This window comes from Callithrix jacchus, chromosome 15 (assembly GCF_049354715.1).
Source record: "Callithrix jacchus isolate 240 chromosome 15, calJac240_pri, whole genome shotgun sequence".
Taxonomy (NCBI): Eukaryota; Metazoa; Chordata; class Mammalia; order Primates; family Cebidae; genus Callithrix; species Callithrix jacchus.
This window is the reverse complement of record NC_133516.1, coordinates 11678484-11704353: the sequence shown is the minus strand read 5'-3', so window position 1 is coordinate 11704353 and position 25870 is coordinate 11678484. Positions and strand designations below refer to the sequence as shown.

General features: G+C 45.7%; 2 protein-coding genes and 1 long non-coding RNA gene across 36 annotated transcripts in view; 1 reads left to right on the top strand and 2 right to left on the bottom strand.

Moving 5' to 3' along the window:
• Window positions 1-25870, top strand: part of LOC144576556 (uncharacterized) — a 537019-nt gene that overhangs the window by 251744 nt on the left and 259405 nt on the right. The gene's annotated exons all lie outside the window — the stretch shown is intronic.
• The window catches only part of LOC144576563 (uncharacterized), a 181483-nt gene that overhangs the window by 94536 nt on the left and 61077 nt on the right, over window positions 1-25870 (bottom strand). The window contains exons 4-5 of the mRNA XM_078350328.1: window positions 2273-2356; window positions 493-786 (exon numbers count right to left, since the gene is read on the bottom strand). Coding sequence (XP_078206454.1) covers window positions 493-786; window positions 2273-2356 — 378 coding nt within the window. The remainder of the gene's footprint in view (window positions 1-492; window positions 787-2272; window positions 2357-25870) is intronic.
• On the bottom strand, window positions 2728-8410 carry LOC144579481 (uncharacterized). The gene is made up of 3 exons (XR_013527155.1): window positions 8118-8410; window positions 4062-4180; window positions 2728-3128 (listed from the first exon to the last, which is right to left on the bottom strand). It is a non-coding gene; the product is annotated as an uncharacterized LOC144579481 (long non-coding RNA).

Below are 25870 nucleotides of genomic sequence, written 5' to 3'. Positions count from 1 at the left end.
TCACTCTGTCTCGCAGGCCAAGTGCAGTGATGCAATCTCACCTCACTGCTACCTCTGCCTTTCATGTTCAAGCTATTCTCCTGCCTCAGCCTCCCATGTAGCTTCGATTACAGGTGCATACCACCACGCCCAGCTAATTTTTATATTTTGAGTAGAGACAGAATTTCATGTTAGCCAGGCTGGTCTCGAATTCCTCACCTCAGATGATCCACCCACCTGTGCATCCCAAAGTGCTAGAATTACAGTTGTGAGCCACCACACCAGGCCCCATGAAGGGTGGGTCTTTCTTGCCTGCTGAGCTAGACTGGCATGGGAGTATTGGGGCCTGCAGGGAATGCCCCACTTCTGGCTGCTTTGCCTCGACCCTAGAGTTCTGGCATGCCCCTGTGCCGCAAGGCCTGACACCCCCACCCTGTTCGCCCCTGCTACCTAGTCTGCTGTTCAGGCTGCCATCACACCTCTCTGCCCTGTGTGTCACTCAGGAACTCACACCTCTGTCCAATCTGCCATCTTCCTGATGAGATCCCAGAGGAGGCCTGAGAGCGTGGAGAAGGTCTGCTGCATCCACAACCTAAGGTGCGTGATCACCTGTGCGAGGAGGAGGAGGTGCTCCGAAAGGCCGACGTGTTGCTTCCCTGGGGAGCCAGGACACTGCTGAGCTCTAACTGCTCCCTGGGCTCCCCAAGGTTGGGACAGCATGGAGCAGTGGGGTGGAGGGGCTAGAGGCACCTGGTCATTCTGGCTGCATCCCGTGTACAGCTTTTCTGTAGTTTTGGCAATGAGCTCCTGGAGAAGAAGAAAAGACCAGAGTCACAGTCTATACATCCAGAGGGGTCAACCGAGACAGGGCAGAGTTCATCACCCCGGTTCTTGCCCAAATCTCTTGCCATTTCTGCTGAGACCTTTTTAAATTTTTTGTAGTTATGGAACCTTGTTATGTTGCCCAGACTGGTCTCAAACTCCTGGCCTCAAGTAATCCTCTCATCTCAGCCTCCCAAAGTGCTAGGATTACAGGTGTCAAAGTGCTGGAATTACAAGTGTGAGCCACTGTGCCAGGCCCACTTTTTCCTTTTCCTTTTTTTTTTTTTTTTTCTTGAGACAGAGTCTTGGTCAGAAGCCCAGGCTGGAATGCAGTGGCACAATCTTGGCTCACTGCAACCTCTGTCTCCTGGGTTTAAGTGATTCTCCTGCCTCAGCCTCCCAAGTAGCTGGGACTACAAGCATGTGCCACCACACCTGGATAATTTTTGTATTTTTAGTAGAGACAGGGTTTCACCATATTGGCCAGGCTGGTCTCGAACTCCTGACCTCGTGATCTGCCTGCCTCAGCCTCCCAAAGTGCTGGGACTACAGACAAGAGCCACCATGCCTGGTCCCATTTTTTCAAATGAGAGTTTGTTAATTTTCACTTTCAAATGAGAATAGTTACTTGTCCAGATGAGTCAGAATGAGGAACTGGGATGTGCCCAGACCTACTCTAGTGTCTCTCTCGCACCCATCCCTTGAATCATCCCATGACTGAGTGCCCATTCTAAAACGTACACGCTCCTCTCTTTTGGTCTAGTGAGTAGGCTCCACCAACCAGGAACATGATTCTGGATTCTAGGTTTAAAAGTGACTGTAGGGCCAGATGCGGTAGCTGATGCCTGTAATCTCAGCGTTCTGGAAGACCAAGGCAGGCACATCACCTGAAGTCAGGAGTTCAAGACCAGCCTGGCTAACATGGTGAAACCTCATGTCTAGTAAAACTATAAAAATTAGCCAGGCATGGTGGCATGTGCCTGTAATCCCAGCTACGTGGAAGGCCGAGGCAGGAGAATCACTTTAACCTGAGAGGCGGAGGTTGCAGTAAGCTGAAATCATGCCACTGCACTTCAGTCTGGGTGACAAAGTGAGATTCTCTGGAGAAGAAGGAGAAAGTTGAGGAGGAGGAGGAGGAGGAGGAAGAGGAGGAGGAGAAAGAGAAGGATGAAAAGGAGGAGGACGGGAAGCTGTAGCAGAAGAGCAGAAGCAGCAGAAACAGAAGCAGCAGCAACAAAAGCAGCAGCAGCAGCAGAATGAGAATCACTTGAGCCTGGGGAGGTGAGATCCTGTTGAAAAAGAAGAGGAGGAGGCAGAAGAGGAATAAGGAGGAGGAAGAGGAGGAAGAAGTAGAAGAAGAAGAAAAAGGAGGAGGAGGAGGAGGAAGGCAAAGAAGCAATAGAAGAAGAAGGAAAAGAAGAAGAAATGGTCTCTGAGTAGCCATAGTGAGTAGGAAGAAAACCCAACCTACCTCTCCCTGGGTCCACTGGGAAAACATTAAGGCAGAGAAAGTCTTCCAAGAAAGATTAGGTTTGGTGAGTAAGAGATTCAAAAGCTAGAAGGAAAGGAGGATATTTAAGTTAGTATTACTGCATAATATATAGCCCCAAAATTTAGGCGTTTAAAATAACAATCACGCTGGACGTGGTGGCTCATGCCTGTAATCCCAGCACTTTGGGAGGCCAATGTGGGTGGAGCACCTGAGGTTGAGAGTTCGAGAGCAGTCTGACAAACATGGAGGATCACCATATCTATTAAAAACACAAAATTAGCTGGGTGTGGTGGCTGGCACATGCCAGTAATCCCAGCTACTTGGGTGGCTGAGGCAAGAGAATTATTTGAACCTGGGAGGCAGAGGTTGCAGTGAGCCGAGACCATGCCATTGCACTCCAGCCCGGGCAATAAGAGCAAAACTCCATCTAAAAAAGAAAAAAATAACAACTTTTATTTTTCATGGTTCTGCGTGCTGACTGGATTCAGGTAGGCGTGATTTTCACTCGGGGACTGTCATGCTGTTGCAGTGGCTGGGGCTGGGTCATCGCAAAGCATTTCTCAGTCTCATGTCTGGCTACTGATGTTGACTGTCATCTGAAACCTGTGCTGGGACTGTTGATTGGAAGATCAAAATGTGGCCTCTCCCTGTGATCTGGCTTCCTCACTGCATAGTGACTGGGTAAAAAGAGCAAGCATCCCAGGAAGACCACGGAGAAATGGTGTCACCTTTTATGACCTACCTTGAATCGCTCCTGCCAGTCACAGACCTTCTTGAATTCAGGGAGAAGGAGCACAGACCTCGCCTCATCATGGGAGCAATGCTAAGGTCATGTCTGAAGAAGAGCACATGCCATTATTATTACTATTGTTGTTATCATTAAGAAGGAATTTTGCTCTGTCACCCAGGCTGGAGTGCAGTGGTGCAATCTCGACTCACTGTAACTTCCACCTTCCGGGTTCAAGTGATTCTCCTGCCTCGGCCTCCCAACTATCTGGGATTACATACAGGTGCCTGCCACCATGCCCTGCTAATTTTTGTACTTTACTTAGTAGAGATGAGGTTTCACCATGTTGGTCAGGCTGATCTCAAAGTCCTGACCTCAGGTGATCTGCCTGCTTCAGCTTCCCAAGGTGCTGGGATTATGGGCTTGAGCCACCACACCTAGTACATGCTATTAAGAAGCCAGAAGGCAGCCAGGTGTGGTGGTTCATGCGTATAACCCTGCACTTTGAAAGAATGAGGTGGGCAGATCACTTGAGGTCAGGAGTTTGAGAGCAGCCCAGGCAACATAATGAGACCTCCCATCTCTATAAACATTTAAAAAAGGCCAGGCATGGTGGCTCACACCTGTAATACCAGCACTTAGGAGGCTGAGGCAGGTAAATCACAAGGTCAAGAGACTGAGACCATCCTGGCCAACATGGTAAAACCCCGCCACCACTAAAAAAATACAAAAATTAGCCAGGCGTGGTGGTGTACACCTGTAATCCCAGCTACTCGTGAGGCTGAGGCAGGAGAATAACTTGGACCGGGAGGTGGAGGTTGCAGTGAACCGACATCACACTACACTCTAGCCTGGGTGACAAGAGTGAACTCCTTCTCAAAAAAAAAAAGAAAAATTCCAGTTTTGTCTGGGGATGGTGGCTCACACCTATGTTCCGAGCACCTTGAGAGGCCAAGGTGGGTGGACCAACTGAGGCTGGGAATTTTAGACCAGCCTGACAATATGGCAAAACCTTCTCTCTACTACAAATAGAAAAATTACCTGGCCTGTGGTGATGCGTGCCTGTAATCCCAGCTACTCAGGAACCTGAGGTAGGAGAAACACTTGAAACCAGGAGGCGGAGTTTGCAGTGAACCAGGATCGTGCCATTGTACTCCAGCCTAGATGACAGAGTGAGAGTCCACATCGAGAGGGGAAAAAAATGTAACTTTTGGCCAGGTGCAGTAGCTTATACCTGTAACCTCAGCACTTTGGGAGGCTGAGGGAGGCAGATGACTTGAGGTCAGGACTTCCGAGATGAGCCTGGCCAATATGGTGAAACCCTGTTCCTACTGAAAATACAAATATTAGCTGGGCATGGTGGTGCATACCTGTAATCCCAGCTACTCAGGAGGCTGAGGCAGAAGAATCACTTGAACCCAGGAGGCAGAAATTGCAGTGAGCCCAGACTGTGCCACTGTACTCCAGCCTGAGCGACAGAGCAAGAGTGTCTCAAAAAACATTCAACTTTTATTTTACTCTTATTGTTTTTGAGTCAGGGTCTCACTCTGTCACTCAAGCTGGAGTGCAGTGGTGTGATCATGGTTCACTGCAGCCTTGACCTCCTGGATTCAAGCAATCTTCACCTCAGCCTCCTGAGTATCTGGAACTACAGGTGCACGCCACCATGCCTGGCTAATTCTTGTATTTTTGTAAAGATAGGGTGTCACCACATTGCTCAGGCTGGTCTTGAACTCCTGAGCACAAGTGACCCACCCAACTTGGTTTCCCAAAGTGCTGGGATTTTAGGTGTGAGCCATTGCACCAGCTCTCCACTTTTGTGTTGGATACAGGGGATACATGTGCAGCTTTGTTACAAGGGTATTTTGCACCCAGGTAGTGAGTAGAGCACATAATAGGTAGTTTTTCAACCCACAGCCCTCTTCCCTCCCACCCATCTAGTACCCCACAGTTTCTACTGCTTCCTATTTTAAAAATTTAAAAATTAGGCCAGGTGTGGTGGCTCAGGTCTGTAATCAAGACACTTTGCGAGGCAGAGGCAGGCAGGTCATCTGAGGTCAGAAGTTTGAGACAAGCCTGGCCAACATGGTGAAACCCCATCTCTACTAAAAACACAAAGTTTAGCCAGGCATGGTGGCACACGCCTGTAATCCCAGCTACTCAGGCGGCTGAGGCAGGAGAATTGCTTGAATTCAGGAGATGGAGGTTGCAGTGAGCCAAGATCACACCACTGCACTCCAGCCTGGGTGACAGACTGACACTCCAGTCTCACAACATAAAGATAAATAAACAAAAAATTGAAAAAATCAAAAATTTCAAAATTTTTAAAAATGAAGGGCACAGAGGATGGCAGAACGTGTTGCAGCCACCACCTTGGAAACTATAATCTGCCACAGAGGGCAAGCAGAAAGAATGTTGGAGTTTAGGATTTCAGAAATGTAGCCATCTGAAAGACGTCACAAGAGCCATTCCTGTGGCAGCTTAAGGGGAGTGGAAGCAAAAGTCATCAGAGCTGAGGAAGATGTGGGATAGTGAGTCAGGCAAATTGCATGCTCATCCACATGGATGCTGACATCCTCAGGAAAGCAGAAGGACTTCAGGGAACAGAGGCCAAAACACAATCTTATGATTATTTTTCTTAAAAGACAGGGTCTGTCTTTGTCACCCAGGATGGAGTGCAGTGGCACAATCATAGCTCACTGTAGTTCTGAACTCCCGGTCTCAGGCAATTCTTCTGTCTCTGCCTCCTGAATAGCTAGGGCTACACTGTGTGCCACTATGCCTGGCTAATTTTGTATTTTTATTTTTTGTAGAGACGGGGTCTTGCTATGTTGCCCACCCTGGTTTGCAACTCCTGGCCTCAACTGATCCTCCCACGGTGGCCTCCCAAAGCGTTGGGATTACAGGCGTGAGCCACTGTGTTCCACTGGAAAACACTTTTTTTGAGTTGGAGTTTCACTCTTGCTGCCTAGACTGGAGTGCAATGGCGTGATCTCGGCTCATCACAAACTCCACCTCCCGAGCTCAAGTGATTCTTTTGTCTCAGCCCCCCTTGATCGCTTGAGCCTGGGAGCTTGAGGCTGCAGTGAGCTATGATCTTGCCACTGAACTCCAGCCTAGGTGAGAAAGTAAGACCCTGCCTCAAAAAAAATTTGACCTCCCATCATGTTGAGGTCCCAGCCTCTTCTACCCACTTACAAGAGTACATATGAAAACACTGCCCCACTTTACTCCAGCCTGTGTGTCAGAGTGAGACTCTGTCTCAAAATAGAATTTTTTTTTTGGCAAGGGGTGGTAGCTCACACCTGTAATCCCAGCATTTTGGGAGGCCAAGGCTGGTGGATCATGAGGCCAAGAGATCAAGACCATCCTGTCCAACATGGTGAAATCCCATCTCTACTAAAAATACAAAACTTAGCTGGGGCTGGTAGCATGTACCTATAGTCCCAGCTACTACAGAGGCTGAGGAAGGAGAATGGCTTGAATCCAGGAGTCAGAGGTTCCAGTGAGCGGAGAGCAGGCCACTGCACTCCAGCTCAAAAAAAAAAAAAAAAAAAAAAAATTTTTGTGTGTTTTTTTTTTTGACACGGAGTCTGCCAGGCTGGAGCACAATGGTGCAATCTTAGCTCCCTGCAACCTCTGCCTCCCGGGTTCAAGCGATTCTTCCGCCTCAGCCTCCCAAGTAGCTAGGACTACAGATGCGTGACAAACGTCCGGCTAATTTTTGTACTTTTAGTAGAGATGGGGTTTCGCCATGTTGGCCAGGATGGTCTCCATCTCTTGACATCGCAACCCACCTGCCTTGGCCTCACAAAGTGCTGGGATTACAGGTGTGAGCAACCATGTCCGGCAAAATCTTTTTTTTTAATTAAAAAGTTCTAGTATCTAAAACGAGCAAAATTGCCAGGCGCAGTGGATCACACCTGTAATCCCAGCACTTTGGGATGCCTAGGCGAGTGGATCATCTGAGGTCAGGAGTTTGAGACCAGCCTGCTGTGAGCCAAGATTGCACCACTGCATTCCAGCATAGAAAACACTAAAACTCCTAGCAATAAAAAAAAAAAAAAAGGTAAAAATGTGTTTGAAAAGAACAGCAATAGCCAGGCACAGTGGCTCACACCTGTAATCCCAGCACTTTGGGAAGCTGAGGGTGGATGACAGCTGAGACTAGAAGTTTGAGACCAGCCTGGCAACATGGTGAAATTCTGTTTCTATACAAAATACAAAAATTAGCCAAGCTTGGTAGCATGCACCTGTAATCCCAGCTACTTGGGGGGCCGAAGGGGAAGGACTGCTTGCACCTGCCCAGGAAGTTGAGGCTGCAGTGAGAAACGATTGTGCCACCTCACTCCAGCCTGGGCAACAGAGCAATACCCTGTCTCCAAAAGGAAACAAAGAACAGCATCATTTCCTTATTATTGTTCACTGCAACCTCATCCTCCAGATTCAAGCAATTCTTCTGCCTCAGCCTCCCAAGTAGCTGAGATTACAGGCACGTGCCACTACACCCGGCTAATTGTTAGTAGAGACGGGGTTTGACCATGCTGGCCAGGCTGATCTCGAACTCCTGACCTTGTGATCCACCTGCCTTAGGCTATCAAAGTGCCAGGATTACGGGTGTGAGCAACAGTACCTGGCCAATCCCTTACATTTTTATAAAGATGTTTCCTTTGTTTCTTCTTTTTTTTGGGGGGGTTATTTCTCTTTATTTCCATCATAGAGAGTCCGGGTTCCCTTATCATCCTCCCTCCTCAGTCTCTGCCCCCAGGGGTTAAATAATTTAAAAAATATATTTAAAAAGCTGTAACAAAATAACATCAAAGGAAACGGGAAGAAGGATGGGGTGGTCAGGAATCATGAAGGAGGGTAGGGAAGAGAGCCTCTTCCCCACCCCCTACTCTTGGATTCCAGCCTGGGCAGCAGCTACAAAGTTGCAAAGGCTTTCCGGCTATTGCAACAGCCATCAAAGGTCAAGCTGGGGGTGCAGCTGCCTAATGGGAGGCAGCCGCAGAGGGTGCTGACCCAGCCCAGGATGAGCAGCGGTGATGGACGCTCCTGGGGTCCCTGGCTGGGAAAGGTATTGGGGGTCGCACGTACCTAGGCTGAGGTAAGGCGAATACGTGGCCGGGGTAGCAGTGGCGCTGGTAGCCCTTCACTGGCCATTGAGGAGCTTCCTCTGCGCGACCTTGCGCTTGTGCCCACCAGGCGCCGGGAGGTTGGTGTGCAGCACCTGCTCGCTGCGTCAGGTTCCTGCCGCTCCTGGCCCTGCAGACTGTGAAATCTTAAAACTCCTCTTTGGAGCTTATAGTTGACTGAAGCCAGGCGGGAGCCTGTCTATGCGGAACTGCCAGCTCTGCAGCTGCCTCCATCAACATCACCTTCCATCACCTGCACATGCGCGCTCCTGGAAGAACCAGCAGCACCGCCTCTACTTCCGATTGGCTCCGCGTGAGGGGCCGGCCTCCGGCGACGTCACGGCGGCTCCGCGCCTCCGGCGAGGTCACGGCGGCTGCCCGCCTCCGGCGAGGTCACGGCGGCTGCGCGCCTCCGGCGACGTCACGGCGGCTGCCCGCCTCCGGCGACGTCACGGCGTCTGCGCGCCTCCGGCGACGTCACGGCGGCTGCCGGCCTCCGGCGACGTCACGGCGGCTGCGCGCCTCCGGCGGCGTCACGGCCGCTGCGCGCCTCCGGCGACGTCACGGCGACGGCCCGCTTCCGGCGCACAGAGAAGGGCTTCCGGCGACGTCACAGAGGCGGACCTTCGGCGACTTCACGCGGAAGTGTGTTGCCTAGGAGCTGTGTTGTTTTCTCCGCGGAGCAGAGCCTGGTAACCTCCACCGTTCGCTGCGTCCTGTGTGCTGCTGGCTGGAGAAGGGTAGGTAACAAACTGTGACCCAGCACAGAGTTTATGTGGGTCAAAAATAGAAAAAGTGTGTCCGGACGCTGGAGGGTGGGAAGTTTTCTCCGGGCGAGGAGTTCAGGAGCAGCCTGGCAAACTAGTGTGACCCCATTTCGGTAGTCCCACCTCAGCCTCCCAGCTACTTGAACCCCAAGGTTCAAGGCTGCAATGAGCTATGATCCTACCACAGCACTCCAGCTGGCGAGACTGAGGTAATCCCGGTCTAAAAAAATAAAAAACTATCCAAGCGTGCGACATTGGGGGACTGCTTAAAGGAAAATTGAGGCTGCCTGGGCCCTGTAATCCCAGCACTTTGGGAGCCCGAGGTGGGAGGATGGCTTGGAATCAGGAGTGAGAGACCGGCCTGAGCAACATGACAAAACCCCATCTCCACAAAAGATACAAAAATTAGCCAGGCACAGTGCATGCCTGACCTAATATTTTGTATTTTTTTGTAGAGATGGCGGGGGAGGGGAAGAGGGGGGGAGTCCCTTCCCCATGTTGCCCAGGCCGGTCTCGAACTCCTGAGTACAAGCCATCTTCTCACCTTGGCCTTGAGAGTTGTTGGGATTAAAGGTGTGAGCCACGGCACCCCACTTGGGTTAGGCTATTTAATAACAAAGTCTGTGGCTCGGCTTGGTGGCTCACACGTGTAATTCCAGCACTTTGGGAGTCCAAGCAGGTGGATCACCTGAGGTCAGGAGTTCAGGACCAGTGTAGCCAACATGATGAAACCCGGTTTCTACAAAAATTAGCCGCATGTGGTGGCACACACCTGTAGTCCCAGCTACTCGGGAGGCTGAGATGGAAGAATTGCTTGAACCCAGGAGGCAGGGGTTGCATTTAGTCGAGATCACATCACTGAACCCTAGCCTGGTTGACAGAGCAAGACTCCAGAGTTTAAGACCAGCCTGGGCAATGTAAACCCTCACTCTACAAAACAAGCAAATAAAAAAGGCAGGTGTAACCGTGTCCTCCTGTGTCCCCTGCCACTTCGGATGCTGGGGCAGGAGGATCACCTGAGGCCAGGAGCAGGTCTGCACTGAGTTAGGATCATCCCACTGCTCTCCATCCTGAGCAAAAGAATCAGACCGGCCTCGAGCGGTGGCTCACACCTGTAATCCCAGCACTTTGGGAGGCCGAGTCGGGTGGATCACGAGGTCAAGAGATCGAGACCATCCTGGTCAACATGGTGAAACCCCGTCTCTACTAAAAATACAAAAAATTAGCTGAACGTGGTGGCGCGTGCTTGTAATCCCAGCTACTCGGGAGGCTGAGGCAGGAGAATTGCCTGAACCCAGGAGGCCGAGGTTGCGGTGAACCGAGATAGCGCCATTGCACTCCAGCCTGGGTAACAAGAGAGATACTCCGTCTCCAAAAAAAAAAAAAAAAAATGAATGAGCCCATGTCTCTAGATAGCTAGCTAGATAATTGATATGTAGTTTTCTATCAGAATTTTTTCCCTACATTTGAGCATATTTTCCTAAAGTAGCATTCAACACATCAGCATCTTACACTGTTATTAGTTGTTAATGTGATTGTTTTTCTGAAATACAGTATCCTTGACATAAGCAGTTTTTGTCTGTCAAAGCACACAGATAGGTCCTCAAGTGAATTTGCCTGACGTTGGTGACCTTGGAACCATTTTCTCCTGTTGATTGGAACAGTCAGTCAGTTTGGGTCACTGTTACCCTTGGAGGAAAAGCCCAAAGGCAACAAATAAGGGCACTGGTGTCCAGTCCCTTCTAGAAGCATCTTCACCTTTCCTGAAGGTTTCCCTTGATGAACGTGGAAGTGCTGTATGTAGAATTGGCTGTTCCAGCATCTTTGTACATCAGGCCAAATTTATATGTCTTCCCTTTATGAGAGGCATCCTGGTAGGCTAGGAGAGTTACACAGGAAGTCTGATCTCAGCTTCACTGTCCAGAGATGCAACATAGTCCAATCAATCAAGTAACATTCTCTGAGCCTGTTTGTCTTTTACTTATTATTTTTTTTATTTTTTAGAGATGAGGTCTTGCTCTTTTGCAGTGGTGTCATCTTGGATCACTGCAACCTCCACCTCTCGGGTTCAAGTAATTCTCCTGCCTCAGCCTCCTGAGTAGCTTGGACTACAGGCATGTGCCCACCACATCCAACTCAGTTTTGTATTTTTAGGAGAGATGGGATTTCACCATTTTGGCAAGGATCGTCTCGATCTCTTGACCTCATGATCCACCTGCCTTAGCCTCCCAAAATGCTGTGATTACAGGTGTGAGCCACCACACTTGCCCTGAGCTCATTCTTTTGGCTATAAAATAAGAATACCAATTATACTAATCTAAAAAGACAGCTTATTGTATTGTCTTTTAGTTTCTATGAAACTGTAACACAGTAATTATTTTCTTTGCCATGCCACATTTGTTTTTGTTTTCTTGAGATGGAGTCTCGCTGTTGTAGCCCAGGCTGGAGTGCAGTGGCATGATCTTGGCCCATCCTGTATCATACCCACAGAGAGACCCTTTTTTCCTCCAGGGCCTGGGGAGCAGCCAGGTTCCATGAGTTAAATGCAGATCTGAACCATACCGAGCTGGGATTAAAATACACACCCTTTTCTTCTAAAATGTAGGTAAGGATTCCAACTTGGTGTGCTGGAAAGTGTGGCAGAGCCAGACCAGACAAAGACTGATCGCCTGGAAAAGCATGCTGTCAAAGGCCTTGGTGAGTGCTGAGTGCCATGGCTCACACCTTTAATCCCAGCACTTTGGGAAGCTGAGACAGGCGGATCACTTGAGGCCAGGAGTTTGAGTAGAGCCTGGGCAACATGGCAAAACCTGTCTCTAGTAAAAACACAAAAATTAGCCAGGTGTGGTGGTGCTTGCCTCTAATCCCAGCTACTCGGGAGGCTGAGACAGGAGAATGGCTTGATCCAGGCAGGCAGAGGTTACAGTGAGCCAAGATCACACCACTACACTCTAGCTTGGGCAACAGAGTCAGACTCCATCTCCAAAAAAACAAAACAAAACAAAAAAAACATAAAGAACAAAGGTCTACTTCTGGGGGTTGGGTGGGGGACTCCTGACCGAACTGGAAAGTTTCTTCAGGTGGGGTGGGTTGTTTGTTTTGAGATGGAGTCTGGCTCTCTCACCCAGGCTGGAGTGCAGTGGCACGATCTTGGCTCACTACAATCTCCGCCTCCCCGTCTTCAGGTTTAAACAGTTCCCATGTCTTAGCCTCCTAAGTAGCTGAGGTTACAGGCATGTGCCACCACACCGGCTAGCTTTTTTGCAGAGACAGGGTTTCACCATGTTGACCAGGCTGGTCTCGAACTTCTGGCCTCAAGTGATCTGCCCACTTTGACCTCCGAAAATGCTGGGATTACAGGCATGAACCACTGCACCCAGCCCCTTCAGGTGGGTTTTGAGGCTTCACTATGATACTAGTTTCCTGTTTCTGCTGCAACAAATTACCACACACTTAGGGCTTAAAACATTGATGTAGCTGGGCATGGTGGCTCACGCCTATAATCCAACACTTTGGGAGGCTGAGGCGGGCGGATCACCTGAGGTCGGGAGTTCGAGACCAGCCTGACCAACATGGAGAAACTCCATCTCTACTAAAAATGCAAAACTAGCTGGGTGTGGTAGTGCATGCCTGTAATCCCAGCTACTCAGGAGGCTGAGGCAGGAGAATTGCTTCAACCTGGAAGGCAGAGGTTGCAGTGAGCCGAGATCGTGCCATCGCACTCCAGCCTGGGTAAAAAGAGTGAAACTCTGTCTAAAACAAAAAAAGCAACACAGATGTATCCCCTTACAGTTCTGAAGGCCAGAATTTTAAAGTCAATCGCACTGATTCAAGGTGGGAGCAGGGCAGGTACCTTCCCAGGCTCTGTAGGAGAATGAGTTTCCTGGCCCTGGAGGCATCCTGCACTCCTCAGCTTGTGCTGCCCTTCCTGAATGACTCGAGGTTCCTGCTTCCATCACTATACTTCCCATCGCTCTCCATCACCTGCTCTGCTCTGATAAGGATCTGGGTGAGTACATCAACCCCACTGTGACAAGCCAGAATAATCTTCCTGGCCAAAAGTCCTTAACTTCATTATATCTGCAAAGCCCCTTTTACCATATGAGGTCATGTTCACCGGTTCCTGGGATTAGGTTATGAGCATCTTGGGGGGTCACTATCAGCCTATTACAGGTATGCTGCAAAACTATTACACCTTCCTGGTGTTTCCGTGATTGGGAGGAAAAGGGTTGGGATTTTTGCTTTGGGGTTCCTCTTAAACTTGCTTTTTTTTTTTTTTTTTCTTTTTTGACATGGAGTCTTGCTCTTTTGCACAGGCTGGCTGCTGTCTCCGTTCCCTGCAACATTTGTCTCCTGGGTTCAAGTGATTCTTCTACCTCAACCTCCTGAGTAGCTTGGACTACAGGTGCCTGCCATCATGTCTGGCTAAGTTTTGTATTTTTGGAGGAGATGGGGACATGGAGGAGGTAGTGGAAGGTGGGGGAGGGGACGGAAGTTTCTGCTATGTTGCCCTCAGCTGAAAGCGATCCACTTACCTCTGCTCCCTAAGTGCTAGGATTACCTAGGCCTGCATCACCTCACTGGCTGCTGTAAAGTCTTATTTCCACACAGCTGAGACATGTTTTAGGAAATTTGCTAAAAGATCCCTGGAGACATTCTCACTGTGGCCTCCTTGTTGTTTTATTTAATTTGATTGATCTTTTCTGCCCTCCTCCTTTTCAGAAATTAAAAGGATAAAAAGAGGTACTAAACTTGAAAACTTTTCTGCAGTCTCCAAGTAAACTAATTATAAGAACCACCAAAAAAGGGAAAAATTTTTTTCAAAGGAAGTAAAATGATATGGACTGTTGAGATGGAAAATATAGGAAATAAGTCATTATATGTTAGTGTTGCTCTGACATAGGGACATACTGACAATTGACCTTTCCTGAATTTTCAGAGAAATGCAATGATTGTATCGCTGATCTATGTAAACATATTGAAGAACTATCTGAAAGAAAATACGGTAAGTCTAAACTGGGCAAGTCCTGCAGTACTTTGTTCATGAGCGTTTACACAGTGGAGTCAGTGTTCATCTCGTAGTGTCCGTCTAAATATTAGAAACGTTCTTTCTTTCTAGATTAGTGCAAAGCTAAGGAAAAGTTTTATCTCTTAAATTATCAGTTAGCATTTCTTTTAAACTTTCAGCATGATATTGGGGATTATTTGATTTTTACAAAGCTCTGGATCTTAGGGATTTAATTAATATTGCATTTTTAAAAACTAATTGTTTCTCTTGATCTGGTTGGTTGAATTTGATTTTTACCTGTAATCCCAGCAATTTGGGAGGCCAAGGGGGGCAGATGACAAGGTCAGCTTGGCCAAGTCTCTTATCCTGTCTGAGACTTAGTAGCTCTTTAGTGGTCATGAGAACTGAAGATCTAACTCAAAGATTTGATAACATGCTTCAGTGCTTCACCGGGTATATAAATACATAATAAATGCATCTTCCTTATGTTTTTATTTACTTATTTTTTGAGACAGAATCTTGCTCTGTTGCACAGACTGGAGTGCAGTGGCATGAGATCTTGGCTCACTGCCACCTCTGCCTCACGGTTTCAAGCAATTTTTCTGCCTCAGCCTCCCAAGTAGCAGGGATCATAGGCGTGCACCACCATGCTCAGCTAACTTGTATATTTTTAGTAGAGACAGGGTTTCACCATGTTGGCCAGGCTGGTCTTGAACTCCTGACCTCAAGTGATCCACCCGGCTTGGCCTCCCAAAGGTGCTGGAATTTCAGGTGTGAGCCACTACACCCGGCCTATGATTTTATGATATTGTTAATTAAGTACTATTCTGAGTAAAAATCATTTGCTATTAAAGTTTTAGGAATTCACTGTTTTATAAATTTACAATTTTTATAAATGTCAGTGCTTTTATAAGGTGAAACTGATTATGTTGTGGGGCTTTTGTTGTGATGGTGGTTTATTAGATTACTTTGTTTAAAGTCAACAATGTTCAGCTGTTGTGAAATTATAATCTTCACATTTTATAATTTTAAAGCAATATTAATGGTATTTGCCTTAGGGAAAGAGGCTTTTTTTTGTAATATGAAAGTATGATATTCAAGTTTAGTGTACAGCAAAGGATATTAAATCTAAGCACTAATGTGCGCTTGAAACATTAGTACAAATATCAGTGTTTAGCGGATAGACCTTAACACATACTGATAGCAAATAAATGGAGCTGTTTTGATGGGAGACTGTTGGTTATGTCTGATTTTAATATTCCCCACGCTCTTGACTTTTCTTTTTTTTTTTTTTTCCTTGAAAACAGAGTCTTGTTCTTTCACTCAGGCTGGAGTGCAGTGGTGTGATCTCAGCTCACAGAAACCACCACTTCTCCGGTTGAATCGATCCTCTTGCCTCAGCCTCTCTAGTAGCTAGGACTACAGGTGAGCACCACCATGCCTGGCTAATTTTTGTATTTTTAGTAGAGATGGGGTTTCACCATGTTGGCCAGGCTAGTCTCGAACTCCTGACCTCAGTTGATCCACCCACCTTGGCCTCCCACAGTGCTGGGGTTACAGGCGTGAGCCACTCCCATCTGGTTAGCTCTTGACTCCCTCCCCCCACCCCCCCACCCCCGACATGGAATTTTGCTCTTGTGGCCCAGGCTGTAGGGCAATAGCTTAATTTCAACTCACTGCAACCTCTGCTTCCCGGGTTCAAGCTATTCTTCTGCCTCAGCCTCCAGAGTAGCTGGGATTACAGGCATATGCCACAGTTAATTTTATATTTTATTAGAGATGGGGTTTTTTCATGTTGGTCAGGCTAGTCTGGAATGGTCTACCTCAGGTGATTTCCCTGCCTCAGCTTCCCAAAATGTGGGGATTACGGACGTGAGCCACCATGCCTAGCCCAGCTCTTGACTTTTTATAGCTGTTGTATTAGTTGAATCTTGAGTAAGTAAATGCTAGCTTAAAAGTTGCAGTTCAGGGAATCTTCTGTTTCTGTTATTAAAAAATTATTTTTGTAAGTCCAATAAGGTTACACTAATGTTTATGTTTTGAAAATATTACCTCTTCTGTTTAGTTCTGTATGTATTAAATAATATTAGCTGGTATGTTTTTTTCGCTTTATAATGTGGTTCAGATTTCTGTAGAAAGTCTGGCTGTAGCTACATTGCCTTAAAGTAATGGGATCTACCTATCTTTTCTTTTTTTTTTTTTTTTTTTTTGAGCTGGAGTTTTGCTCTTGTCACCCATGCTAGAGTGCAATGGGATGATCTTAGCTCACTGCAACCTCTGCCTCATGGGTTTAGGTGATTTTCCTATCTCAGCTTCCCAAGTAGCTAAGATGACAATCACTCACCACCACAACTGGCTAATGTTTGTATTTTTCATAGAGATGCGGTTTTGCCATGTTGGCCAGCCTGGTCTCCAATTCCTGACCTCAAGCGATTCACCTGCCTTGGCCTCCCAAGTGCTAGGATTACAGAGGTAAGTCACCCTGCCTGGCTGTAATGGGATATTTCACTGCAAACTTTGATGAACAGAATATTAGCATTTTTGATGTTATATTTATTTTCCTCACACTATTTTTCTTTGGACTGAATTACAATAACAGAAGTAAAGATCAAATTATAAAAGTTAAAGAGCAATGCCCGGCTCCGTGGATGCCTGTAATCCCAGTACTTTGGGAGGCCAAGGCGGGTGGATCACGAGGGCAGGAGATCGAGACCATCCTGGCACACATGATGAAATTCCGTCTCTACTAAAAGTATAAAAATTAGCTGAGCATGGTGGTGGGCACGTGTAATCCCAGCTACTCAGGAGGCTTAGGCAGGAGAATCACTTGAACCCGGGACACGGAGGTTGTAGTGAGCTGAGATTGCGCCACTTCACTTCAACCTGGCGACAGAGCGAGACTTCACCTCTTAAAAATATTATATTGTCTGTGTCTTTGAGACTCTCATTCCTGGCCCTGAAGATGCTCCTCATACCAGACCTCTATACTTACCTATCTGCTTGACCCCTCCTTAGGCTTCATGTGTCCCAGGCAAAGTCCCCATTTCCCTCTCCATGAGCTCCTCTCAGGGTCTACCAGCTGCCCAAGCCAGATGCCCAGGAGGTACTCTGAGGTATGATTGTCTCCCTTCCGGTATCCAGCCTAGCAAGGCCTGCTGACTCTGCCGAAACACAAAGCCCAGGTTCTACCCCATACTCCGTCACTGCCCTCCAGTGCTCAGTTAGAGCCATGCCACGGAGCATCCAGGTCAGGCTCATTGAAAGTAGGAGGTGGAGCCTCTCATTCTCTGGACTGTCATATGTAGTGCGTTCCACTATACTTGGAGTAAACCTCACAGCCCCTGATTGGGTCTGCAGGGGCATGGGTGAGCTGCCCTCTGCCATTCCTCTGCTTTTCCCACATGCCGTCTGTGGATTGCTTGCTCTGTGCCAGCCACCCTGGTCATTTGTGTGCCTTTCTTCTTCTCAGGTCACAGCCTCCTGGCACTGTTGCGCTGAGGACTGGTGTTTGTGGACTGCTGTTAGTTGAGGGCTTTCTGTGCTTCTTTTTTCTATTAGCATCACAGTTGAAATGTCATCATGTTGGAGAGGTCTCCACTGAGCACTGTCTCACCTCAGTCTCTAGGCTCACTGACTCATCCTCCTTTCATTTTCACGTGAAAATGAATGGCTTTTTCCTCCTGTTTTAGCACAGGGGCTCAGACAGCCCAGATCATGCCTGTCTTGTTTACTCCTCAAGCAGGTTCTCAAGTGATTCTCCTGCCTCAGCCTCCCAAGTAGCTGGGATCACAGGTGTGCACCACCACACCCAGCTAATTTTATTTTTAATTTGTAGTAGAGATGGGGGTTCCACCATGCTGGTCAGGCTGCTCTGAAACTCCTGACCTAAGGTGATCCACCCACCTTGGCCTCCCAGACTGCTGGGATTACAGGTGTGGGCCACTGTGCCCGGCCAGGAATGGATTATTTTTATGCTTCTCGTTTTGAGACGTTGCCATGGTATTTGTAAACTGTCATGGTGTTGGTGGGAGTGTAGTATCAGTGAGGACGACCAGAGGCCGCTCTCATCACCATCTTGGTTTTGGCTGGCCACTTTACTGCAGCCCATTTTATCGGCAAGGTCTTTATGAACTGTATCTTGTGCTGACCTCCTTCCTCAGCCTGTGACTTAGAATGCCTTAACTATCTGAGAATGCAACTCAGTAGGTCTCAGCCTCATTTTACCCAGCTCCTATTTTAGATGGAGTTGCTTGGGTTCAAGTGCCTCTGACAGTATTGCTGCTTTCTTTATGGTCCCCGAAAGGGGAAAGGAAATCTTAGGGTTTTCATTGCTGTGAACCACTGCAAGTATTGAGGAAATAATCACTACTTCCGACCTCATAATCCTGAAGTCAGGATTTGGTACCTGTGAGTCAGGTGTTGGAAACTGGGCAGTGTGGAAGACAGTGCCCTGCCCCATGCATTCTGAAGCATTTAATCTGGTGGGGAAATGTGTAGTAAGTAGGAGATATTTACTATGGAAGAAGGGGTTATGGTCTGGGAAAGAATTACATGGAATAAGGGGGATAATGAGGCAGAGGGTGTGATTGGGACAGCCTTGGTGATGCGTGATGAGCACATTCTGCAGTTGGTCTCACCTCTTTCTAAAACTTCCAGTTTTCACTGTCAACCCCAACATTTTTTTTTTAATTTTATAGAAAGTTTGTCAGAATTAGGTTTATATATTTTCTTGTTGAATTAACAGAATAATTTGATTTAACATCACTCTCTAGTATGACTGAAAGCCTCTAATCTTTTACTGTTATTTATGTATGGGCATATTTCTTTTTACAGCTATGATAATTATTTCACTTTGTGTGATTTCTCAAAAACACGTGTTTCTTATGTCAAAGAGCTCCTACAGTAGATCCCTTCAGATTTGATGCCAATAACATGAAGTAAGAATTTAAGGCAAGTCTTTAGATGCTAGAGGAAAGCCAATCTAATAACAAAGAAATTAATTAATTAATTTCAAGTTGACATTCAAATTGAGTTGTGGAGGTGGGGGAGGCAGTTTGGTAAATGAGTTCAGACATAAGGAGAAAGGTCTGGCAATAGATATCATTTTGGATTCTGTAGTCGTGTGTTGATAGCAGTTGTTGATAGCACTAAAATAATTTTATCAGTGAGCTCCCTGACAGCTCCCTGACTTTTCTTTTTAAAGAAATAGGGTCATGTTATGTTTTCTGGGCTGGGCTAGAACTCCTGGGCTCAAGTTATCCTCCTGTCTCAGTCTCCTAAGTAGTATCTAAGGCTACAGCCATGTGCCACCATGCCCAGGTTTGTGCCACTCCCAGCCATAATGTTGCAAAATATTTAAATGTTAGATTCAGAGGTGCATGGGAGATCTGTATATAAATAGCACCATGTAAATTGCTTGTTTTTCTTTAGAGTTCTGTTTGGATGTGGCTTCAGAGCATGGATTAGTAAATTCATTTTTACTTTTTTTTATTAGGGCAGATTCTCACTCTGCTGTTCAGGCTGGAGTGCAGTAGCTCACTGCAGCCTCTTCCTACCTGGTTCAACTGATTCTCTTGCCTCAGCCTCCTGAGTAGCTGGGACTACAGGTGCTTGGCACCAGACCCAGCTTTTTTTTTTTTTTTTTTTGATAGAGGCAGGGTTTCACCGTGTTGGCCAGGCTGATCTTGAACTCCTGACCCGTGATCCCCCTGCCTTGGCTTTTCAAAGAGTTGGGATTACAGGCATGAGCCATTGTGCCTGGCTATTTTTTTTTTCTTTTTTTACATTTTTAAATTACAGTTTTTATGCCTATTCAGAAGTAGAGAAAATAGTATGATGAACACTAAAATGCCTATTCCTCAATTTCTGTGATTATTAAGATTGTCCTACATCTTGTTCTATTTCTTTTCCTCCCTTTGCTAGAATAGGGGACTGCTTAAAGAAAACATAAGGCTCCCTGGGCCCTGTAATCCCAGCACTTTGAGGGCCGAGGCGGGAGGATGGCTTGGGCTCGGGAGGTTGAGACCAGCCTGGGCAACATGATGAAACCCTCTCTCTACAAAAGATATAAAAATTAGCTAGGTGCGGTGCATACCTGGCCTAATTTTTGTAGAGATGAGGGGTGGTCGAGCTATGTTGCCCAGGCCTGTCTTGAACTCCTAGGTTGAAGCAACCTTCTGACCTTGTCTTTCAAAGTTTTTGGGATTACATGCATAAGCCACTGTCCCCACCTGGGTTAGGCTATTTAAGAACATAAGAAAGTGCTGAGGCAGCTCAGTGGCTCATCCCAGTACTTTGGGAGGCTGAGACGAGCAGATCACCTGAGGTCAGGGGATCGAGACCAGCCTGGCCAAAATGGTGAAACTGTCTCTGCAGAAAATCCAAAACTTAGCTGGGGGTGGTGGTAGGCTCCTGTATTCCAGCTATTCAGCAGGCTGAGGCAGGAGAATCATTTGAACCTGAGAAATGGAGCTTGCCGTGAGCCGAGATCATGCCACTGCACTCCAGCCTGGGCGACAAGAGTGAAACTGTTTCAAGAAAAGAAAGTTAAAGAGCAATACAGATTCAATAATGATTCTTTCCTGCAAATTGTGTTTAAATTATATCCCTTTTTCTTTTTGTTCTTATATCTCAAGGTGTAAAAGCCAAAGGTCCTGTGATGATTCCATACCCTTTTCTTCAGTCTCATGTTGAAGATCTCTATGAAGAAAGCCTTCCCAAAGGAATTTGTTTTTCTTTTTCCTGAGACAGTTTTCACTGTTGTCACCCAGGTTGGAGTGCTGTGATGTGATTCTGGCTGACTGGCTCTTGGGTTCAGGCAGTTCTTTTGCCTCACAGTCACCCACCACCATTCAAGACTAATTTTTGCATTATTAGTAGAGAAGGGATTTTTCTATGTTGGCCAGGTTGGTCTTGGGCTCCTGACCTCAGGTGATACTAGGTGGAATAAGGGGGATGGGTGTGATTGGGACAGCCTTTATGATATGTGATAGGCATGTTCTGCAGTTGACTTCATCTCTTTCTAAAACTTCCACTTTTTACTCTCAGCTCTGACAATTGGTTCTTTTTTATTTTATAGAAAGTTTGTTAGAATTAGGTTTATATAGTTTCTTGTTGAATTGACAGAATAATTGTATTTAACATCATTCTTTATTGTGACTGAAAGCCTCTAATTTTTTACTGTTTGTTTATGGGCATACTTCTTTTTACAGATATGAGAACTATTTCATTTTATGTGTTTCTTATCTCAAAGAGTTCCTATACTAGATCCTTTCAGATTTGGTGCTAATAACATGAAGTAAGAATTTAATACAAATCTTAGATGTTAGAGGAAAGCCAATCTAAGATCAAAGAAATTAATTTCTTTCAAGTTGAGTTGTGGAGGTAGAGGAGGCAATTGCATAAATGAGTCCAGAGGTAAGGAGAAAAATCTGGCAGTAGATTTAATTTTGGATTTTATACTAGTGTTTTGATAGCACTTGTTTATATCACCAAAATAATTCATCAATGAGCTCCCTCTCAGGTCCCCATTTCTTTTTAAAGAAACCAGGTCTTGTTATGTTGTCTGGGCGTGACTAGAACTTTTGGGCTCATGTTATCCTCCTGCCTCAGCGTCCTAAGTGGCCGGGGCTACAGGCATGTGTTACCATGCCCAGCTTTGAACCACTCCCAGCCATCAGGTTGCAAAATATTTAAATTTACATAGAAAGGTGCAAGGGAGATTTCTATATAAATAGCACCATGTAAATTGCTAGAATCTTTCTTTTTAGAATTCTGTTTAGATGTGGCTTCAGAGCAGGGAATAGTAAATTAATTTTTACTTTTATCTTTGTTTTTGGTGTTTTTTTTTTTTTTTTTTTTTGAAGCAGATTCTCACTCTGTCGCCGAGGCTGATCTTGGCTCACTGTAGCCTCTTTCTTCTGGGTGCAAGTGATTCTCTTGCCTCAGCCTCCTGAGTGGCTGGGACTACAGGTGCCTGTCACCACATTTGGCTAATATTTTGTGTGTGTAGTTTTGGTAGAGACAGGGTTTCACCATGTTGGCCAGGCTGGTCTCTTAACCCCTGACCCAAGTGATCCACCTGCCTCGTCCTCCTTAAGTGCTGGAATTATAGGAATGAGCCACTGCTCCCAACTGTTTTTTTTTTTACATTTTTAAATTATAGTTTTTATACCTATTCAAAAGTAGAGAAAATAGTACGATATACACTGAAATACCCATTCCTCAATTTCTGCCATCATTAAGATTGTCCACATTTTGTTCTGCTATTCTTTTACCTCCCTTTGCAGGAATATTATAAAGCAAATCGCAGTCACCACATCATTTTATCTGTTCTGTGTGCATCCCCAAACAGCCACTCTCTCATCACATCTGACAAATTTAACAATGATTTTTTGGTGTCAGCTCATATGTAGCCCTTAGTCGAGTTTCCTTACTCTTATCTGAATAGTATCTGAGAAAATTTTGTTTTAAATATGGCTTTAAACAATCTTCATATGCTAACTTTGGTTGTTATGCCTCTTTTCATCTAAACCAGCCTCTGCTTACTATTTTTAATTCCCATTCCATGAATTCTTTGTGGAAAGTTATTTCTTATTAAACAGCATGCTCACGAGGTTGAAGGGGTAAAGAGCATTGATCTCATGGCTGCAGTGCAGATGAAATTGTAGCCCGAAATGCGCTACTGTAAGGCAGCCAATGGAGGAGGGTTATTACAGCCACGAGCAGATAGTAGCAAAAAGCTGCTTCCAAATAGTGTTTGTGACTGGGCACATTGGCTTATGCCTGTAATCCCAGCACTTTGGGAGGCCAAGGTGGGTGGATCACCTGAGGTCAGGAGTTGGAGACCAGCCTGGCCAACTTAGTTAAGCCCTGTCTCTACTAAAAATATACAAAAATTAGACAGGCATGCTGGCAGGCACCTGTAATCTCAGCTACTCGGGAGACTGAGGCAGGAGGATTGCTTGAACCCGAGAGGCCGAGATTGCAAGGAACTAAGATCATGCCACTGCACACCAGCTTAGGTTATGTTCTTTATTGTCTATAATGATTTTTTCTTTCTCTTCTGTTTAAGGATTTTGCAAAACAAAGTTTAATCTTTGAAGATCCTTTTTAAGACCAAAAATTTGAAGGACCTGTGAATGATCTGTGTGTGGAAGAACTACTGGAAAACATTTCCTTTCAGAAGTCCCTCATGATAGGGAATCCCAAGGCTGGGAAACATCATTCAAGTGGGCAATGAAATTAAATTTGTTATTAAAAGGTAAGATGATAATCTGCAGGCACAAATTCAGTGTCTTCCCTAAGAAGAGATTAATTTGATGAAGATGGGCCTTTTGCTCACCTCTCATCGTGACTTCTTTATACTTACAATTCACATTTAGTTTCACTTATTAAACAAACATTTATTTAGTATAAGTATCAGATGAATAAAATATGCCCGTACATACAGAATACAGTGTAAGAGTTGGGCTAGGGTGTCATCAAGTTTTAGAGAGTGATTGCAGCTAATTGACTCCTTGTTCATTCTTGCATTTATTCAGTATAGAAGTAGTAAAAGAGGTTTTAAGTTAACATGCTTGTGGATAATTAAGATGGTTAAAAGAGTGGTTTTAAGAATGATAAAAACTTTTGGTTCTGAGGTCCAGAATAAACAGCATTAAGAAGTAATTCTTTTTCAACCTCCCCCTTAGAGGAACAGCTGGCATGAAGTTTACATGAGTAAACAGAGTAGAGAAAAAGGAATGTGGGGTAAACAGGCTCAACCATATGACTTAAAGCTCGAATGTAAGAACTGGCTGTCTTCAGCCTGGCTCATTAAAACTTCGGCTTCCCAAAGGTTTGAGACTATATTCTATACTTCCCTAATATTTCCCTTAATATTTTTCCAGCCACCATGAGTGAATCCCAGCACTGCCCTGCATAAAATATATCGTTAATTATATTTCCTATTTGATGTTTGACTCCCCCTCCTCCTTCACTAAAAGGTAAGTAAGGGAAGGGATTTTGTCTGTTTTGTTGTTGTAAGCCTAAATCCCTAGAAGGTGCTCAGTAAATATTTGTTGTTTGAATGAATAAATCAGCCTATGATTGAATCAGACAGTCGTCTGTGGAAGGGACTTTTCATACCCGTGGTGCATATGTGTATGATAGCTGGCATAGGGAGGGATGTGGTCAGAATGGCTCTTTCTATGTGGACTAGTTTTGCTTAGCATAATCCCAGCGGGCTCCTATTGGGGTTAAGCCACAGTTTTAACCTTATTTATTAGTATCATTCTTTAATCATAAAGCCAGAGGATGTTAAGATTGGAATCGATCTGGGAGACTATTCAGTCTGCTTTTCTTTTTATTGATGTAAGAATAACAGAGCCTAGAGAAAGTAAGCTGATTACTCAACAATTGTAAAGCTTTCGAGGTCAACCTGAAATTAGGCTTCTGATGTGAGATTCTATGGTGTTTCCTTCATGTGTTCCCCCTGGCTAAGACAGTTCATGGGCTTTCAGGTTTGACATTTTTCTCTCCAGTCTCTAAAGAAAAGCTTTTCTCTGGACATTCGAGGTCAGCACAGATGGGCAATGACCCTGCAATGTGTGGATAATCCCAAAGGTTGACTACTGTGGATGGGAACTATCCCAGATGTGTCAGGAGTACCACAGGCATGCTCACTTCTCCATTCACTGGAGCTGCATACAGTGGAAAGGAAACCCAAATCAAGACACTTGGCTGCTTCAGTTCTTTTATTACGTGTCACAGTCCGATATGTGTCCATTTAAATTCAGACTTTTTGATGAATCGTCAGACCAGCTGCAGGCCCTTTGGCTCAGAAGTCTTGATCTCACCAACTGTTCATTTTCTTAATGGACTTCCTTACTTCAGGCATTTGTGTGTAGCTGGTCTATTGTGGAGTTGTCAGAGGGGTGTGGAGCCCTCTCTTTTTGGGACAGTCAGTTCTCTCCCTGTAGCATGTCCTGAAGTGGGGCTGTCTCCATTCTCTTTGTGTGTGAAATCTTTTGTTAAGCAGGGTAAGGAGGAAAACTCCTAAAGAGAAAAACTTCTCCAGCATTTGCGGAAACATGTTTGTGAACTGACCAAGATGTAATTGGATGGCATGAAAAAGGCTAAAATTTATTTAATTTATTGCTATCTGGTTTTGGTACATGGTGCCTTAAATTGAGTTTAGAAGAAACTTTGCAGATGGAATTTTGTTCTGTTGCCCAGGCTGGAGTGTAGTGTTGTGATCTCAGCTCACCGCAACCTTTGCCTCCTGGATTCAAGTGATTCTCCTGCCCCAGCCTCCCAAGTAGCTGGGATCACAGGCACCTGCCACCATGCCTGGCTAATTTTTATATTTTTAGTAGAGACGAGTTTCTACCACGTTGGCCAGGCTGCTCTTAAACTCCTGACCTCAAACGATCTGGCCACCTCGGCCTCACAAAGTGTTGGGATCGCAGGTGTGAGCCACTGCGCCCGGCCAAGGGTATCATATTTAATTCTACTCCCTGTGGCCTCTTTTACAATACCAGTCATGCATGGAGCCCATGGTTTTGCTGCACCTAGTTTTACTCAAACGAAGGCTCTGGACTTTCATAGTTTACACTGACATATTTCTAGTTTGCCTCTGAAATGCACTCTGAGGATGCTGACTTCCAGATAGTCGTTCTTGGCTTCCAGATAGTTATTTTTGGGTCAAGGGAATTTCAAGTCTTTTGAGTATAGTAGCCACACCTCTTAGCTTCATTTTGGTTTGGTTACAAAATTTATTTTAGCTTAATTTTCTTAGATTAAGTGGGCAAAGACAGAGCAAAAGCTTTTGGGAGGCTGAGGTGGGTAGATCACGAGGTCAGGAGTTTGAGACTGATGTGGCCAACATGGTAAAATTTTGTCTTTACTAAAAATACAAAAGTTAGCTGAGCATAGTGGTGCATACTTGTAATTCCCACC